At 34.1% G+C, this 18,284-nt stretch overlaps 1 protein-coding gene across 5 annotated transcripts in view; it reads right to left on the reverse strand.

The window, feature by feature from the left end:
• Positions 1 to 1,571: 1,571 nt before the first annotated feature.
• Positions 1,572 to 18,284, reverse strand: part of LOC132547573 (sodium bicarbonate cotransporter 3-like) — a 68,374-nt gene continuing 51,661 nt past the window's right edge. For all 5 annotated transcript variants that reach the window (XM_060211350.1, XM_060211351.1, XM_060211347.1 and 2 more), the window contains 14 exons: positions 16,852 to 17,097; positions 16,274 to 16,420; positions 16,028 to 16,137; positions 15,244 to 15,418; positions 14,403 to 14,536; positions 13,431 to 13,911; positions 12,715 to 12,828; positions 11,999 to 12,160; positions 10,796 to 10,974; positions 10,395 to 10,467; positions 9,471 to 9,716; positions 8,961 to 9,098; positions 7,666 to 7,889; positions 1,572 to 7,178 (listed from right to left, as the gene is read on the reverse strand). In XM_060211350.1, coding sequence (XP_060067333.1) covers positions 6,959 to 7,178; positions 7,666 to 7,889; positions 8,961 to 9,098; positions 9,471 to 9,716; positions 10,395 to 10,467; positions 10,796 to 10,974; positions 11,999 to 12,160; positions 12,715 to 12,828; positions 13,431 to 13,911; positions 14,403 to 14,536; positions 15,244 to 15,418; positions 16,028 to 16,137; positions 16,274 to 16,420; positions 16,852 to 17,097 — 2,649 coding nt within the window. In that variant the 3' untranslated portion in view covers positions 1,572 to 6,958. The remainder of the gene's footprint in view (positions 7,179 to 7,665; positions 7,890 to 8,960; positions 9,099 to 9,470; positions 9,717 to 10,394; positions 10,468 to 10,795; positions 10,975 to 11,998; positions 12,161 to 12,714; positions 12,829 to 13,430; positions 13,912 to 14,402; positions 14,537 to 15,243; positions 15,419 to 16,027; positions 16,138 to 16,273; positions 16,421 to 16,851; positions 17,098 to 18,284) is intronic.

An 18,284-nucleotide genomic window follows, 5' to 3' on the forward strand; every position in this document is an offset into this window, starting at 1 on the left:
AATTAAAGGAAATCAGTAGGATGTATTTCCCTGTAATAGCCTCATACCTTCTTTCAAAGGGGGCTAGATGCACTGCTTGTACAAAACTGAGTTCTCTTTGCCAAAGATTTCTTTAGTTTGAACAGAAGGATTTTAAGGAATTTGCTCTATTTTACCTATTTGTCCTCGCCCCAAGGGGCAGAGACCTACAACTGATACAAATTTAATTCCCATTCATCCAACAATGCTTTAGGCCTAATTTGGGAAATCCAGTCCTGCAGGAGGATTTTAAAGTATTGGTCTAATTCTATTTGGTTTAATCCTCTTCACCATGCATACTTCATATCAAATTGAACATCCAGGTATTCCTCCACAAGGATTATAGAGAATTTGCTCCAGGAGGCCGACTTTCACTGATTATATTAAACTGAATTCTCTTCCTCCAAGCATTCTGCAGGCCAAATTTTGACGTTATAATGCTATCCCTGATGAGCAAGACGGATTTGAAAAAAGAAAATCGATTTTTCCCCTTTGAACCCTGCCCCTCTGGCCACCAAGTGGGTCACTGATTTCTCTTCAACTAGGCATGCTTCAGACCAAATCAATCGTTCAAGACTATTTGTATTTTATACAACAAGAAATCCCAGAGGGATCTTGGCGTCCACCATTGTTTGATCTTTATATGCTCTTTGAAAGTTGGATATTTTCCCTTTTTTCACTTTTCTTCTCTGTTAATCTGGTAATCTTCACTTGCAAATTCCAAAATGGCCACCTGGAAGCCATTTTGTTTCTTCTGATCAGTCCCAAAATCAAACGAGCACAAGGACAGACCAAAGGAAACATACGTAAAAAAATTGAGAGATGTCCATTCAGTACTTTTTAAGAAATAGTAATAGCAATCTTTACTAGGTAAATCTTAGATGGCTGCCTGTCGGCCATTTTGTTTTTCTGGTCAATCCCAAACACAAACAGGCACAACTAGGCACTAAAGGGCACCTACATTGAAATTTAAGAAAGATACATGTACTTCTCAAGAAAGAGAAATAACAAATTTTCATAATCAAAATCAAAGATGGCTGCAATTCCACCATGTTGATTTTCTAATCAGTCCGAAAATAACAGGGGGACAACTAGGGACTAAGGGATCCATCCAGGACCTCTCAGGAAATAGGGATGACAAGAATTATTTACGGAATGACGGACGGACAGACGGACGACAGATGATGATGGCAGGCAAAAAAGTTGAGAGACAACAGCATACCTATAGCTCCTTTTGGGCCAGGTGAGCTAACCAACCATTAAATTGACAGAGAATTAGGCAATATAACTAAAAAAATTTGTAAGACATGAATGTTTCCTCTTCCATGAAAAACCAGAATCATTTCAGATATAGAAAATGATGTTGATACTATGAGGTAAGTATGAACCATTTCTATGGAGAAGTTCTCAAAATAAGGTGTTGATTTAGTATGGGAGGTGACAGACAGACAGACAGACAGACAGACAGACGCTATATGCTTTCTCCTGCCCCAAGATAAAGTGACTGGGGTATAGTCTTATCTCTCTGACTAAAATCAGAAACAACTCATAAGTACTGGTTGTAAAGTCATCTTTTATTCAAGAAAAAATTATCATAAATGATTTCAATCTGATGATGTTAATACATTTTGTATTGCTGAATCAAATTTGATTTGTTCTTTTCTTGGAGAGTTGAGTTGTAAACATTGTAGGAAGAAACACAATGTAAAAGCAGAGACTTTAAATAATAACATTAGTTTGGAGAAGAATACAGGCTTATATAAAAGTTGTACAGGGCTGTTCTCATGTTTAGGGTATTTTTTCGCAGGGGGAGACAATTAGCAAATTCAAGATAAATGCTAGAATTTGTAGACCAGTTAAGTAAATTTCAAAATCACAAATTCAACTTTTGGGAAATTAGGAATATTACACATCAGTGTAAAAACATTACTGAGTGGAATCTGTGATGGTGCAGTGAATCTTGTCAACTATGTTGATATCAATGTAGTTCCAGCTATTTAAATTGTGAAATGAAACAGAATGCTAGGACTAAAAGATGAATACTATATTCACTCCATTAACAGCAATGGCATCAAAGAAATATTTTTTTCCCCAAAAAAAGATGGAGTTTGAATTATTTTTGATAACTGAATTAAATGACAGAAACATGATGGGGGCAGGGGTATACCAAACTTTTCTACTTTTTGATTACACAAGAGACAAACACACCAATTTAAAGAGCGTATCCAACTTTTCGAAAAAAAAGACAAAACAAAACAAAACTCTTCGGTGTTATAACGGTTTGACCTATTCTTTGATGAAATCTTCCTTCCTTATGATATTCTTTTGATTTTTAACATCTTTTACACAAATCATTTGTGGTATCCACCACACTCTTGATTTCTGGATTTCATTTATTTTCATACATGATTAATATAACTGGGGTTATAAGTAGGTCCCAGACAGAATTTTTTAACAAATAAATACAAGTCGTTTCTGTTTGAATTGCAGTTAAGGGATTTGATAATTAGGACAGGAAGAAGACATTTGCACTAAATAACACACAGAAACAGAATATTTAATATAATCAACAAATGCTAGATGTTCCTGAGACAAAAACATTAAAAGCACATTTAGAGAACATTAAATAAAATCAATCAAAAAATTGACCTTGATACATGTACTATTCATAATAATTTAGCCATAAAGTCACAAATCAGTACAATTTTCTCTTGATTACTTGATATGGTACATTGCTACACAAATCGACATTTCTACATTTAACGAAAACATAATCAAAATATTGAACTTTAATAATGACATCATATTAAACGGTGATGTCATCAAAAATTGACAAAATGGTGACATCACATAAAACGACATACATTTATGACATCATCAAATCAAATGATGACATCATCACAAAAATTATGACATCATATAATATAGACATCACATAAATTAATGACATCATCACAAAAATGATGACATGATGATACAATGACATAACTTGAAATTATTTCTTAAAATCACAAAATTACAGAAAAAGGGTAGAGTAATCACAATGATATGGTGATGACACTTTGGCTACTTTTTCAAGACATCATCACCATACGGAATAAGCATTTCATTCATAATATCACAATACATGAGCACATCATCACCATCATCATTTCTGATGACATCATTACAAAACCTATGACATCATCATAACATGTGTATAACAATACCTTTTAGATGTCACAGATGATCCAGTATTGACTAAAGCACTATGAATTACACAACTGCTATGCAATATATTTTCCTGTTTCACTAGTGACGTCGAAAAAATATAATGTACTATATATCATATTTAGTATTAATTCATTTAACTCTAACTGAACACATAAAACAAATTATCGTCATCAAATTTCAGAATACACCGAGGAATCTTACTACGAAGTACTCATCTCCACGTTTTTGGATTTAAATAAGTCTCTCTCATACACTCTTTTCTTCAGAGTCAGACAACCTTCACAGTCACAGCTGGATCTATCAATTCACTCTCAAAGTCATGTCAATATTACACCAGATTAGGACTAATGTTTAAATATGTGTAAGTATAATGACATACAAAATAACACATCTCTCTTTCTCTCCGTTGTTTAAAGATTTGTCAGCTTACCGACCTACAATATTACACACATCTGTATTGTTTAAAGATTTGTCAGCTTAACAATCTACAATATTACACACATCTGTATTGTATAAAGATTTGTCAGCTTAACGACCTACAATATTACACACATCTGTATTGTATAAAGATTTGTCAGCTAAACAATCTACAATATTACATACATCAGTATTGTTTAAAGATTTGTCAGCTTTACAACCTAAAATATCATGCATCTCTCTCCCTCTTCTATTTACTTTATAAGGATATGCAGGCAAAATTCATATCACTGAACTTTTTATATACAAATAACATAAACATTTATGTATTTTCTGAGAAAATGAAAAGAAAATGCAGTGTTACATGTCGGTGCTATCTGTTGATATGGTAATAAAACGGATTATAAGATATAAGGTAGTTTATTTTAAAAAAAAGGTCATTCAACATGGTGTAAGATGCTGTAACAAGACAGGACAAATTATTGCTATGAATCCTGGTTATTTCCCGTATATTTGTGCATCCATGTAGCGAACCAAAGTATAGCTGTTTTCATGCTTATATTCCGCAATTTAATTTTGACTGGTTGAAATATTTTGGTGAGTATACCGGGACACTTTTTATTCTTACATAGGCATGGATTTCATCTGATACATATATATATATCTAAGATTAAAACAAAGGTAGAAAAAAATAAACAAAAGATCTCACTATAAAGAGCCAATGAAAATAACTTATTGTTAAACAAAAAAAAAAAAATAAATAAAAAAAAAATAAAGGAAACAAATCCCTAAAAATCTAACAAGCTGTAAATGAATCGGTAAAAGATTAAAAACTAAAACGTCAGGGACTTATTTATGAAATGAGACAATACATGGTCTACATGCTCTAAAAATAACTTGGTGAATAAAAAAAATAATTAATTCTGCAAGGGGAATTCATTAGTTAATGGATTTGAAAAAAAATAGTAAGATTTAATTGCAGTAATTATGATTCATTATACCTATATTATAAACAATTATCACAATAAAATACTACAATGAGTTTTAGTACAATAAGTATGTGATAATGACACATACTGAAAATCCCTTTCTATATATACATGTGTCAATTTGAATTTTCAATCAGTCCCAATACTTATAACATATGATATATAACAGCTATTGCAATATAATGTTAGATTCTAGTTATCAAAGGATATAAAGGGAGATAACTTGACATGAAGGGAGATAACCAGGGACCTAAAGGCAGATAATAAATGATACAAAGGGAGACAACAAATTATACATGGAAACATATAAAATGATACAAAGGGAGATAACACATGATACATGGAAAAATCTCAATTTATACAAAGGGAGATAACAAATGAAACATGGACACACATTAAATGATACAAAGGGAGGTAACAAGTGATATAATGGTTGTAAATAAACAACACATTAGGAGACAAGATTATGATGAAACTTCTAATGAGTCTTTAAGAATAAGGACATAAGCTATGGGACTTTTCGGTACTATCTTCCATAAAATGTAGGTGTCCCATGATCACCATGCTTGTAGATACTACAAAATTAAACAATATCTGGGACATAAATGGTAACAGTTTACAAAATCCGCTGATCTGATTCTAGATAATTTATATGACATTAGCAATATATATGGATAATGATAGAAATCGATAACATTTGCCTCTACCAGACTCGGGTGTAATCATGACAAGGATTTCGGATCAACAGACATATTGGGAGAGGTAGGGTTGATAATAATTAAACAATCAACCAGACAGAATGACGGTCTCACTTTTCACAAAGTTTAGCACACACTAACATCAAATCAGTTTTTTCATGTAACATGACCAAATGGTAGAGTACTGTTAAAATGCATTTCTGTCACTTTATCACATACATGTATATAGAGTTATGTTTAATGTATCATTAAACATAGTACTGACAAACAAATCTTTAACGCACCTCATGAAATCAAGTTATAATTTCATACTTCACTAAACTGATACTGTATTTATCAAATGGCTGATAAGATGCCAACTTCAGCATATTACAGAATAAATGGAAAGGTAAATGCTAGTACCTAAAATTCCATTATTTTAAAATATCATTCCTAAAAAAATGAAAATGAAACATCAACAAAGAGAAATCATGAAGAGTGCGACATGGAGAGACTGAACTTACTTGGAAATATCCAATTGGATAGTCTTCAAATCTTACCGTAATCTCGAGCTCCAAAATTTGTTTGATTGCCAATCAAAGAGCTATGGATTATGGTAAGCTTAAGCAGACTAGACTAGACTCAGAATAAAAGTAGGAACTGAACACGTCGATGCCTTAATCAGAAATGTGCAATATTCCAGCCCAAAGTCACACTTAAAAATAAATTCTCTACTTTTCTTTGTTATTGGATTTGAGGAATAGATCTCAAAAAATATATTAGAAACACAACAAATGAGAAAAAAGGGCAAAAACTTTTGTTATTATAAAACTGATATGAAGGTCATAATTTGTAAAGGGCTATAACCCTCTTACTGTGAAAACATAAAAGGCAATAACTATTTTAGGTATAGTGTTCTAAAAGTAACTGGAGACAAGTCAGGAAAATCACCAATGATTAGCTGGGACAATTGTGACCTCTGAACTTTAACCTGCTGATCTCTACAAGGAATCAAGGTTACAATACTGCAGATAGAATGATAAATAATATTTGAGGTATCACTATATTTTGATAAACACCATCTGGAATAAATCATATTGACTTTAAATGATGTCAAAAGTAACAAATTACTATCCCAATTCATAGTTATCTGACATAACAAATTGAATTCCAAATCCCAGGCTACATTTAGAATCAAAATATTGTCTGGAATGTTTCCTTGTTTGCAGAGAATATTCCACACAGAGGTCTCAATAAAAAAATAAGTTTCTAAAAACATTCCAGAAATTTTCAGGTTCTGAATTTTCAAGTCAAGTGCCGATGTCATGTAACACAGTCAAATCAACAAAGTGAGACTAAGATTATGGTATGGAACTGTCACGTGTGACACATCACCTCACATCACATGGCCATCCCCGATACATCACTTTGTCAACTGACAGGGCCTATTCCGACACCGTAGCACATAATGAGGCCATTCTGATGCCTTGTGTGACTTAGCAAACCCTAGACACACTAATTAATCTCCCTGTACTGGTGAGATCTGTTATAATGATATATAAATATTGCATATTTAGTCCTACAGGTCAAACAACAAACTAACTGTAATAACAGCAATTAAACATGTGACTATTTTGGCTAAGTTTAACAGACGGTGTCCTCATCAATTCGACTGATTGAACCCTTCGTACTCGGAGGGTCAACCACAATCTCTATTTTTGCAGGATTGTTTGGTTTATCATCTAGTAGCTGCTCTTTTTCCTCGTCGTCGATGTAGAACTGAACAGGCATCTTGTTCTTTTTGGACTTGTGTTTATGATGGCCATGTGAATTATGGTCATCATCTGGGTATTTGGACTTGTGGCTGAAAGTAAACAAATATCTGTGAAACACGATCATCACTAATTTACTACAAGGAAGCATGACTAAAAGATACCATATCTTATTTTGTAACTGCAAGGCCAGCTTTTGAATCTAAATTTAGCAAAGTGAACATTTGCATGTGTTTTTTTCTGTCTTTAGAGAAATCCCTTTTTTGTCTGTATTTTTAACAGATCTCTTATCTCAGAGTCAATTAGAAATTCTTGTTTTTTGGGATTTTTTTTGTGCGTATCTTAAGGGGTATCTTTTCGTGTTTTTAAGAGAATCTCTAATTTTCTGCGTCTCAAAAGGAATGACCTAATTTTTTTTCTGTGTCTTTAGTAGTTTTCCTGTTTTTCTGCATCTTAAGAGAATTACTTACTTACTTTGTCTTAAGGAAAATACCTTGTTCAATCTGAGTCTTTAAGGTAATTCCCTGTTTTTATATGTGTCCTGCTAACACTGAGGTTCAGATCCAATTAGAAACTTACTTTTTAACACTGTCTCCATGAAGGTTAGGAGATGATTCGTTAGCCACTATTGTTTTCCAGAGTGTGGTCTTGGCCATTTCCTCAGAGATATTCACTGGTTCCATCTCCATGCCTACAGTGACACGATCTACCGGGATATTGATGAAGCTGCCGGTCTGGAGCGGCAGATTGACATGGCCTGGAGTGTATTTATTTGGATCTAACAGCATGCTCTGTTCCTCTTCCTGTAAACATCAAATCATTTAAATATTATATACATTTTCACAAGGTCGCTTCATATCCAATGTATTAGCAGACTTTTTAATATCTTCTAAGTGCAGTAAACCTGTAGTTTGATGGTGTGAACATTTAACTGAAAAACATCAATATCAATTGGAGCTCTTTCATCAAAAATCTAGAAATCAGCTATAGTTATATAAAATTCACAAACACAATATGATATATATATGTCTCAAACCTCCTTTATAAGGAGAATATTAAAATGACAGTTGTCTTGAAATTGAGGATTAAGTAGTTTTGATGCTATCAGGATATAACTTTCTATACAGAAAGCAATTTTAATATTTATCTTTACTTGTTTGCATGTGCATGATACCTCTAAATTTTGAATTTCTATCTCAAAATTTTGCGTTGCTATCTCAAAATTTTGGGTTAATATCTCGAAATTTCGGATTACTAACTCGAAATTTTGAGTTACTGACTCAAAATTTCGAGTTGCTATCTCGAAATTTTGCGATAAAATAAAACACAACATGGCTGGAATATGCTTCCATACTGAACACATATACATTTACTAAATGCTGATGGCTTTCAAGCAGTTGCTGTTTCAGTATTTTTGCCTGGCTTAGAAATTTCCTCACCCTAAGAGGCTAAATACTACTTACACTTTAAACTTTGCTAGACTTACTCTTTTACAGTAGATATAAAACATTATTTAGCACTTATTTTGGTTTTGTGTTCAAGTAGAGAAGAATTTTTTTTAAAGCAGTACGTTTTTTGCTTTGTTTCTGCCCCGCCCCATAGGCCCTAGGAGTGTGGGGACCACAAATTTTACAATTTTGATGCCTTCAGGTATTAAAGCTAGTGACAGAGTTTTGTTAAAATTGGCTCAACAGTTCTTGAGAAGAAGTATGGACAAAAGGTTAACGAAAACCTTTGGCTCAGGTGACCTAAAAAATGTTAAATCAAAATGCTGATCAGAATATTGCAATTTGATTTTACATACAAAATGTATTTACAAAGCGGACAAAGCGTGCTCTACCCTAATCAATATTTCCCGTGATTATTTGACTTACTTTTTGTTCTTTTTCCTCCTTCTTGGCATCTTCCTTGGCTCTTGAGTGTGACTCCGGCATGATATCATCTAGCCATTTTAGTTCTGTCTGCGTGAATATCCAATCCATTCCCTTACGTACGAAACACATTGCAAGTACCTGTAAAATACCAGAGATAACTTATGTATGAAGCACGTTTGGATTAAGTCAGGTTAAAGTACCTGTAAAACATCAGCGATTACGAATTATTAAAGAACATTGACGGTGGGTCAGGTAAAGTACCTGTATAATATCAGCCATTACGAAATATTAAAGCACATCGTCAGCAGGTCAGGTTAAAGTTTCTATATAATAGCAGCCATTACGAATTATTAAAGAACATTGACGGTGGGTCAGGTAAAGTTCCTGTATAATAGCAGCCATTATGAAATATTAAAGCACACTGATGTTAGATCAGGTAAGAGATTCACTTATCAAAGATTGGCTTGACTCTGAGATATTAGTTTTGCTCTGTAATGAATGTTTACATACCATGAGTGGAAATGCGATTGAGATGGACTTGATAGTTTTGATGACCCACAGACATGCAAGGCAGAGGACCTGTATAATGGTGAACATGTGGACCCGCACAGTTCTGACATGTCGCAGGTACATGACATCTGGTTGGTACTTCTGAGGCATGAACCATATCATGATTCGGTCCACAGCCTGCATCCCTCGTAGAGAGGACACACCCATGTAGAGAAACACACCATACAATACTGGCATCGGCAGAGCCTAAAAAAAACACAAGGTCTCATTACTAAATACTTGAGGTATGCAATGAATTTTGAAAATTATAATTCCAAAACCCCAGCAAGAACACGCACAATCAATCTTTGACAAACTCACTAGCAGCACCCATTGCAAAACAGTTTTATTTTTTCTGATTTTTTCAACGTTTATCGATACAAGTATTGTGAAATACAGAAGTTCCATATGTATATGTATTGCTAAACCCTCATACCCTTGATTTTACTCCAAAAACTGAGAGGGTACCCTATTTAAAGTGATAAATTCTGGTTATCCATAACTAGTAAGCTTAATACCAAAGACACATGATGAACTATGGTGTTATTAATCCTTAGAACAATCTGCTTCATGCAAGTAGTAAGCATGTAGTACTTATAGATAACCTGATATGGAATGTACCAATTCCTAACTGACTGCCTACAAGCAGTGTACAGAGTTGATTTCTACATTCACATTTGAATTATGCCCGTGATTTATCCCATGAAGGATATAGTGTTTTCCATTAATAAAATATTATTTCATCAGCCCAATACAACCCACTATAAACAAGTTGTAGAGTATAGTCGCTGCTAAATACACTGAGTGGAGGATAATGAAAGCCTTTACCTCTAAAAGGTTGCCTTCATAGTAATTAGCAGGAATTCTTTGTTAGATCATTTTTACCTTCAGCACTCTTGTCAGCAGCACCGACATCCCAATCACAAAGAAGATGGCTATTCCAGTTACCCTCTGCTCCCTTCAAAACAAAACAGTTACCATAGTAACAGACATCAAAATTTATCCTCTCCTCCCTTCAATACAAAACAGTTACCATAGTAACAGACATCAGAATTTACCCTCTGCTCCCTTCAATACCAAACAGTTACCATAGTAACAGACATCAAAATTTACCCTCTCCTCCCTACAATAAAAAAACAGTTTCCATAGTAACAGACATAAACATTTTACCCTCTGCTCCCTTCAATACAAAACAGTTACCATAGTAACAGACATCAATATTTATTCACCTCTTCTTCTGACCAGTAAAACTATTCTCCCAGATTTGATCTTGTGCCCATGCTTACCTGACACCCAGGAACTTTGGCCTCTCTCCTGGAGCTGTACATTCAGACTCCTGTTTCAGACTCATCACATGATTGATGGAGAGAACAGTGGCAGCAACAAACCATGGCAATCCCAGAAAGGAGCAGATCATGATCAGAATAGCGACGATAAAAAGGTCCAGATGATAACCCTTCCCTTTCTGCAGAAAAACAAAAACTCATTTTCAGATCTTTTGTACAAAAAATTAAACAAGAGGCTCATGGGCCTTAATGGTCATCTGACATAAAATACAAGATTTCAAATTTTGAACTTGAGAAGAAGTCGAAAAAGTGTTTTCAAGATGGCGGCCATGTTGGATTTTGGACCAACCCGAAATTAACAAACAATCATTTCAGGTTAGTTTCATCTCAATGAGACATGTAGAACTTGAGAAGAAGTTGAAAATGTTTACGACGGATGATGCCGGACAAAAGGCAATCCCAATAGGTCATCATACCCTTCAATCAGATGACCTAAAAACTCCATGAGCCTGAAAATTCCCCTTTGTCTGTCAACAAGATAAACCCATCCATCAAGGAAAACTACACAAAAGGAAGCTACTAGGTTTTATTCTGTACTATAAAGTTGACCTCCGTCATTTTGAACACTTTTTGCAGCAAGATGAACTTAAAATGCATATGGGGTTGGAATTTTAATCTTATTTGCTACATAGCTTTCGAGCTACACCAAAATGGCAGAGCCTGAGAAATACAACCATTTTACATATAAATATACTTAATATATATTAGAGTGTTTTTTATGGTTTTAACTATTCCTCAATTTCAATGAGAGCTGTAATTTGTATAAATTTGCCTTTGAAATCTATAATATCTGATGACGATATTTTATTTTTCCTAAAATGTTCTTAACTGTATAGTACAGGAGTCATTTTCTATTTTGTGCCAGTTTCCCTTGATCTGTCGGAGCATAAGTTTGTGTTTTATATTGCCATGACAACTCTTCTGTAAATCTATCAAATTTAGCACAATGAAATTTTAGTGCTTGATCCTTACTTGACAAATTCATGCATCCACCATAATTGCTATTTAAACAACATATAGAAACTGGAAATAGCTTTGTTATACTTTAGTGCTATATCTTAAGCTTAAAAAAAAATTGCAAATATAAAATTACCGCTAGAACATGTATGTTTACAGTATTTTCTGTATAATACAGTTACCTACCTTTAGTTTATTCTCCTTCCTGTTAACAATAACGGCTGTGATCTGTTGGTCCATGAAAATCAAAATGGTTGCCAACAGTGACGGAATAATGGCTGCAATAATAGTCCACCAGGGATTCTTACCGACTGGATTGATTATCCATCCGCGACCAGCCTTGGTTGGCTAAACATATACAAACTTATATTACTTACAAATCTACTCATCTACTGAAAGGGGAAAGGTCATAATAGTGGACGTAAAACCCGTTAAATGAAGAAATAAAGCTCAATGCTAAACTAGCTTTGGTAGCCATCTGAAGAATCAATTTGATCAACAATAAACATTGTTGGTTTCAACAAGTTAAAAATGAGTGTTAAACAACAAAATTCAAACAGCTAATAAAGTAACCCTTGAAATAGTTTAAAACTTACTTTAAAAAAAAATTTTATGAGCAGAGGGAATAGTCGTACAAATTAAGCGAAAATTGACCTAACATTATACAGTAGTTGTTATTGCAAAGATTTTACTCTCTCATTCTTGTTTCTAATAAACCCATTATTATCTTTTATATAAAATTTAAGCCCCTATACTCTACACCAGGATATTTCAATACATCTAAGATTAAAAAAATCAAGTCAATGCTTGTGCAATGATGGAAATGGAACTATGAAGAAGCCTTACATACAAATTTCGATTGGAAAAAAAAAGTGTACAGTTCAAGAAGTTATGAGACTTACAGCAAAGCTGTCAGGGACTTCAAGTTTTGGTGTGTCCAATCCCAGGCCAGCATCAAGTCCTACCATTGACATAATTGCTATGAGAACAGCAAAGTCACTGATAATGGTTCTCACCTGTAAGACAAGCATCAATGTTTCAACATATGCAATATAACTCACTGATATCAGTGTAAAATAGTTAATTTTCACAGAGTTTTTATCGATGGTCTAAAGCAAAGAAACTATATGTCCATGGACTGATACAATTTAAAACTGACATTAAATTTTTGTATTTGTGGGTATCATGGAAACTTTTTATCCATGAAATCAAACATTGATGAAACAGTCATTTTTTTTTCAAAACCACAAAATCTTGGCACCATTTTAAAGTATAAGCAGATTGAAGATTACTTTTCAACTTTGTAAGTATTATACTTATCACGCAGTAAGCCAGGGGTGGGTGGGAACTATAAGTAACATTTTCATAACCTCTGTCTCAATGTCAGGGGTTAGGCTTATTACAGGACAATGAAATACCATTTGTTTACAATTCTATAGCACATAAACAGACATGGATTAGCTCATTACCAGGACATGTGGTTATTATTTTGATAAATACGGTAGATATAACTCACTACCAGACATGGTGGGATCATTGTTGAATTAACAAGTAAGTACCATCTCTAACTTTTTAGTGTTTATCATTATGTTATAGACTAGGTTCTGTCCACACTTACAAAGCTAGGGAAAAATGCACTGTTCCTCATCATCTTGAGAGAGTAGGCGAGGGTAAATGTTCCGATGAAGAGAAGAATGGAGAGGAAAAAGATATCAGCTTTGTAATCTATACAGCCTTCTCCATCCAGCTTTCCCTCCAGTCCTTCACAGTCCAGCTTGGTGAAGTTGGACCAGTATTTTGCCTTGCCTTCGATTGGATATATGTCTGTATCCTTGGTGATATTATTAAAAACAAGGCAGTTACATGGAAAAAAGAGACTTGGGTGAAAGTTAACAGGGTACTTGTCTTTGATGTGGACCACTTTGGCGATGGCTTCCTTGATGAAGATCAGGGAGATTAAAAGAGCAAAACTCTCCTCCGTAAATCTGGTGATGTAACGCACCAGTGCACTGAGGTCAAATGCCGTCATGGTGATCAGAATGATTCCAGTCCATATCCCTATCCAAAATCTCAGTTCTAAATAATCTAGACCCATATCACTGAGAAAAAAAAATAATAAAAGAGTTATCTCCCTTCAGCAATACAACTTAAACAAACTAACTTTATCAACACACACATACAGTATAAATCATAAAAAAGGGGAAAAAATCAATGAGATACGAGGAAAGTTTTTGTCTAATGAAAAGTTTACAAAAAAACAAAAAAAAAGCCAAAATAGCAGACATAAAAGTACTGAATATTTATAGAATAATATTGGTATATACAGTTGTAACTCATCATAGTTAACTGCCTTTAAAAAAGCCAGGGTCATATAAAAACAGAAATAGATTCATTCACCCGCCTTTAATTCTAGGCTAATTTTCACCCAAAACATTTTAAACTGTTGTATAGTTACAGCTAGACAGCACAATCTTCACATATCTGATAATTATCTATAAAAAATGTCAATGGATATTGCTCCATATTAGATGGCATGTTCTTTATGTGTAAGAAGCAGAGTAAAAGGAATATTTATTTTAACATAACCTACCCACAAAACTGGAATGTAATTGTTTCAAATACCAGGACTGGTCCTGTGCTACCAAGGATGGTCAGAGGCTGTCCAGCACAGAGGGCGTATACCACACCACAGATGGCTCCTGCCAGGATACTCTCAAATGCCGCCTAAATCCAATATCAAAGAATGAGATCAATGTCAGTAGGACTCTTGCCTCATGTAACACAAGACAGTTGTAAGAACTACATATAAGCTGTGTAAACATTAATTAATAATTAACTAAGGGCAGTTCAACAAAATCGGGGAATATTTTCAGATCAGACATTATCTGATTCTGGCAAAAAAATTTGAAGGATCTCAAAGGAATGGATGTAAGCCTTTTATTTATTAGCAGTAATATACTGCCTGGTTTGAAAGATCTCTTTGTCTCAATGTGTTGAGTTTGTGCCAGGCAAGCCTGATGTCTCAGGTTCAAACCAAAGTAGAGACAAATGAGATCTGTTACAAACATAGGTTTTGATCAATGATTCCCAATCATTAATATATATATCTGGTTCCTTTACTTTTATATCAGAACCATTACAGGGAGCTTACTTTATATTGTAATATTGTGATATTGTGTATTATAATCCGCTAATTCAATACATTTGCGATGTTACCAAAATCTTAATGCAAACAGGAGATATATTTTACAGAAGTTATAAAACTGTGCTTAGTTTTCCCTCTTTAATACATCTGTTTAAGTTGTCTATTTCCCCCCAATTACACTCTATCCCTAAAAATAGTAAAAATAGGAAATCCCTAGAGTATATCTGACTTTATCGTAGAAAGTAGAATACACATTATGGAGACATCCTTTCGTTTTGCCACTGACCATATTGTTTTTTGTAGCATCTCCGAGGAGACCCCCAAAGGTGATGATTGGTGTCAGACAAGCGAAGTAGAGGAACACAAACGAGGCTATACACTGTACATGTAGTACGTCTTTAAAGTCACTCCCGTAGAATGGTGTCTTTCTCTTCACATCGTCTATCAAACCTCCAAAAAACCTGTATGTAGTGAATTGATATGCAGATGAGCAGCAATCGCAGACCAGACAAAGTTTTTATCATCAGTCTGAAAGTTGTAACCTGATAGATCATTTCTTAATAAACAACTTCTATAATTTATCAGATTTTCATTCCACAAAGATTGTATTGAAAAGTTTGTAAGTATTGGACAACAGGGTGAATAAAGCCTATGTAAGCACTCTCCCTAGGGTAGACAATTACGTAATTATTGCATATGACATATCGCACATTAACTGCAACACGAACAACTGACATCTATGTCTACTTAATTTGAAATGAGTTACCTCCTCTTGTTTACGAGAAAACAATTTACGGTACATGATCTGTTCAATGAGGTTGTATGTTTACCATCTAAATCAGTTCTCAAAATTTCCAAAGTAAAGTGAAAATTGATAAATTGATAATTCATGACTCTATGAAATTCAACATTGAAATATTCGATAGAGTTAAGAATGAAATTTCAGACGGAGATGTCTACTTACCGTTCATGAATCCTAATTTTTGCAGAAATTATTTCCTGAATTCTTTATTGATCTATTTTTACACAAATAATGTTTTTGTATAATCGCATAAACCCAAATTACTGACCTGCCTGTACGTTGGAGACAAGGGTCGTCTCCATGGGATTCCTCAACCTCTTCCTCCACATCTGCTTTTCCTGAGGGGGTCTGGCCTGAAGGAGCTGTCTTACGACTTGTCTGTAGGGAGAACACAAGCTCAGGGGTCAATTGAAATCAAAACACCATGGATGCAAAATGGAGCTAAAATTCAACCTTTTATATTGCTATGGCTAGATGGGTATGTTTAGATCTTAGATATTTCAATCTATCTTACCTGTGATGGAACACTCTGTGGTGGTTCGATACGGATGCTGGGATCCCATTCTCCAGGGGGCAGCACTGTTACCTGGTCCAGAAACTCATCAATACCAGCTAACAAGTCTTCACGGTTTCTGGCGTGATATGCCACATCATGGAATACCTGTGTTAAATAATACACACAAATTAATACATATTGTCTCTGATTGTCTCTGGAGGACAGTTGAGAAATAACTGATGTTTTATAACATGTGTAATTCAGAACATATCCGAAACAGAAAGATAATCGACAGAAATTCCTCATTACCAACTCTAATGTTTTATAATGTGAAATTTACCATTAGAACTGACTAAATGAAAACATGTTTTAGTCCTTTCTTATCTTTCTTTTCTACAAGATCAGAAGGCAACAGATGTAAGTACAGCTATGGAGTGACCAATCTCATGGAACTTGTTATATAAACTCACCTCATCGGACATGAGAGTAGCTATCGAGCAACCAATCTCATGGAACTTGTTCTAAAAAATTACCTCATCGGACATGAGAGTAGCTATGGAGCGACCAATCTCATGGAACTTGTTATATAAACTCACCTCATCGGACATGAGAGTAGCTATGGAGCGACCAATCTCATGGAACTTGTTCTGGTTTCCCCTGGGTCCTAACAGGAAGAAGATGAACTTGGTGGGAACAGGAACCTCTGTGAGATCCCCCATTAGTTGAGAATGGAGAAGGCGAGTGAATCCGACAATAGGATAGTTCAGGAAGTCAACCTCGCCCACAAGAATATTAGCCGCTTCAGCCTCTTTAGGAATTTTCTTCATGAAATGCATGTTCAGCTAAAATACAAAAAACATCACAAATATAAGAATAATTCTGAATTGTGATAAGGCAGTCCAAGTCTTTAAAAGTCTTTAACTTAATTCTATAACAAAAATCAAAACTTTGAAAAAATTCCAAGCATTTGTGTAATTTGTTGGTTGGGAAGAACAATTTGTGTGATTGATCAGAACTGACCAATAGAAACAATTTGACAAATATTCATCATAAAGTGTTTGATTGTGACTTACAACTTCTTTATACAGCTAGAGTTATTGAAGAGAAATATCGTACGATAGATAACTCTCATTTAAATCCACTTGGGGTCCCTTAAAAACAGAGTATCACATTCAGTAGATAGTGCATCAGTAGAAAAAAAAACCAGGCACAATCTTGATGAAGAGCAACAAAACAAGCATTGTCTAGAAACCTCTACGTTTTGTCCAGTACTGTTTCAGCTATAACTACAAAATGTCAAACATGCTGTGTTTAGCGTATGAAAAAGTGCAACAAGATGAGTAATTGATGAATAATAGATATTTAATATTTAAAGAAAGAAAAATTACAAAATGCATCGAGGCATTCTTGTAAAATAAAACAAATAGATTCTAGAAGAATCTTTGTACTTTCGTTTTTTGGCATTTCATTGGGTCAACGTAACTTTGTACTTTTCTTTATTTGAAAATACTCTCAGTATCAATTGAATCATGTGTTAATATGTTAAAAAATATATATACAGCAGTACTGTAGGTACTACTGCATCTATCCTGCAGCTACAGAAGATCAATCCTTTTTTTTTTTTGAGAAATATCAATAACAGTCAAATGTCATAATCCAATATGGCTGAAAGTCGTCCATTTTGTTATATTCAAACCAGTCCCAAAATCAAACACCTATGACGATATTAACAGGAACCAACTTATAGACTCTGAGAAAGAGCCATCATTGCTTCTTCATGTGTAAGACCAAATATCTTACTGTTAAAATCAAAGGTGATCTGACAACACAACATCTGATCATCAAGGGTGGATGAGAACAACACACTTATAATAATAACTGCACATTGTATATTGTTTCTCAAAAATACTGTTTCTTGTAAACATTGTATCTGATAAATATACATATGTTGATATATACATCTGACAAATATGTTTCTTACATAAATTGTTTGTAACATAATATTTTATATACACATTGATCTGTTAAT

This window comes from Ylistrum balloti, unplaced genomic scaffold, assembly GCF_031769215.1.
Source record: "Ylistrum balloti isolate Yb309-2 unplaced genomic scaffold, AGI_CSIRO_Ybal_v1 Utg369962, whole genome shotgun sequence".
NCBI lineage: Eukaryota > Metazoa > Mollusca > Bivalvia > Pectinida > Pectinidae > Ylistrum > Ylistrum balloti.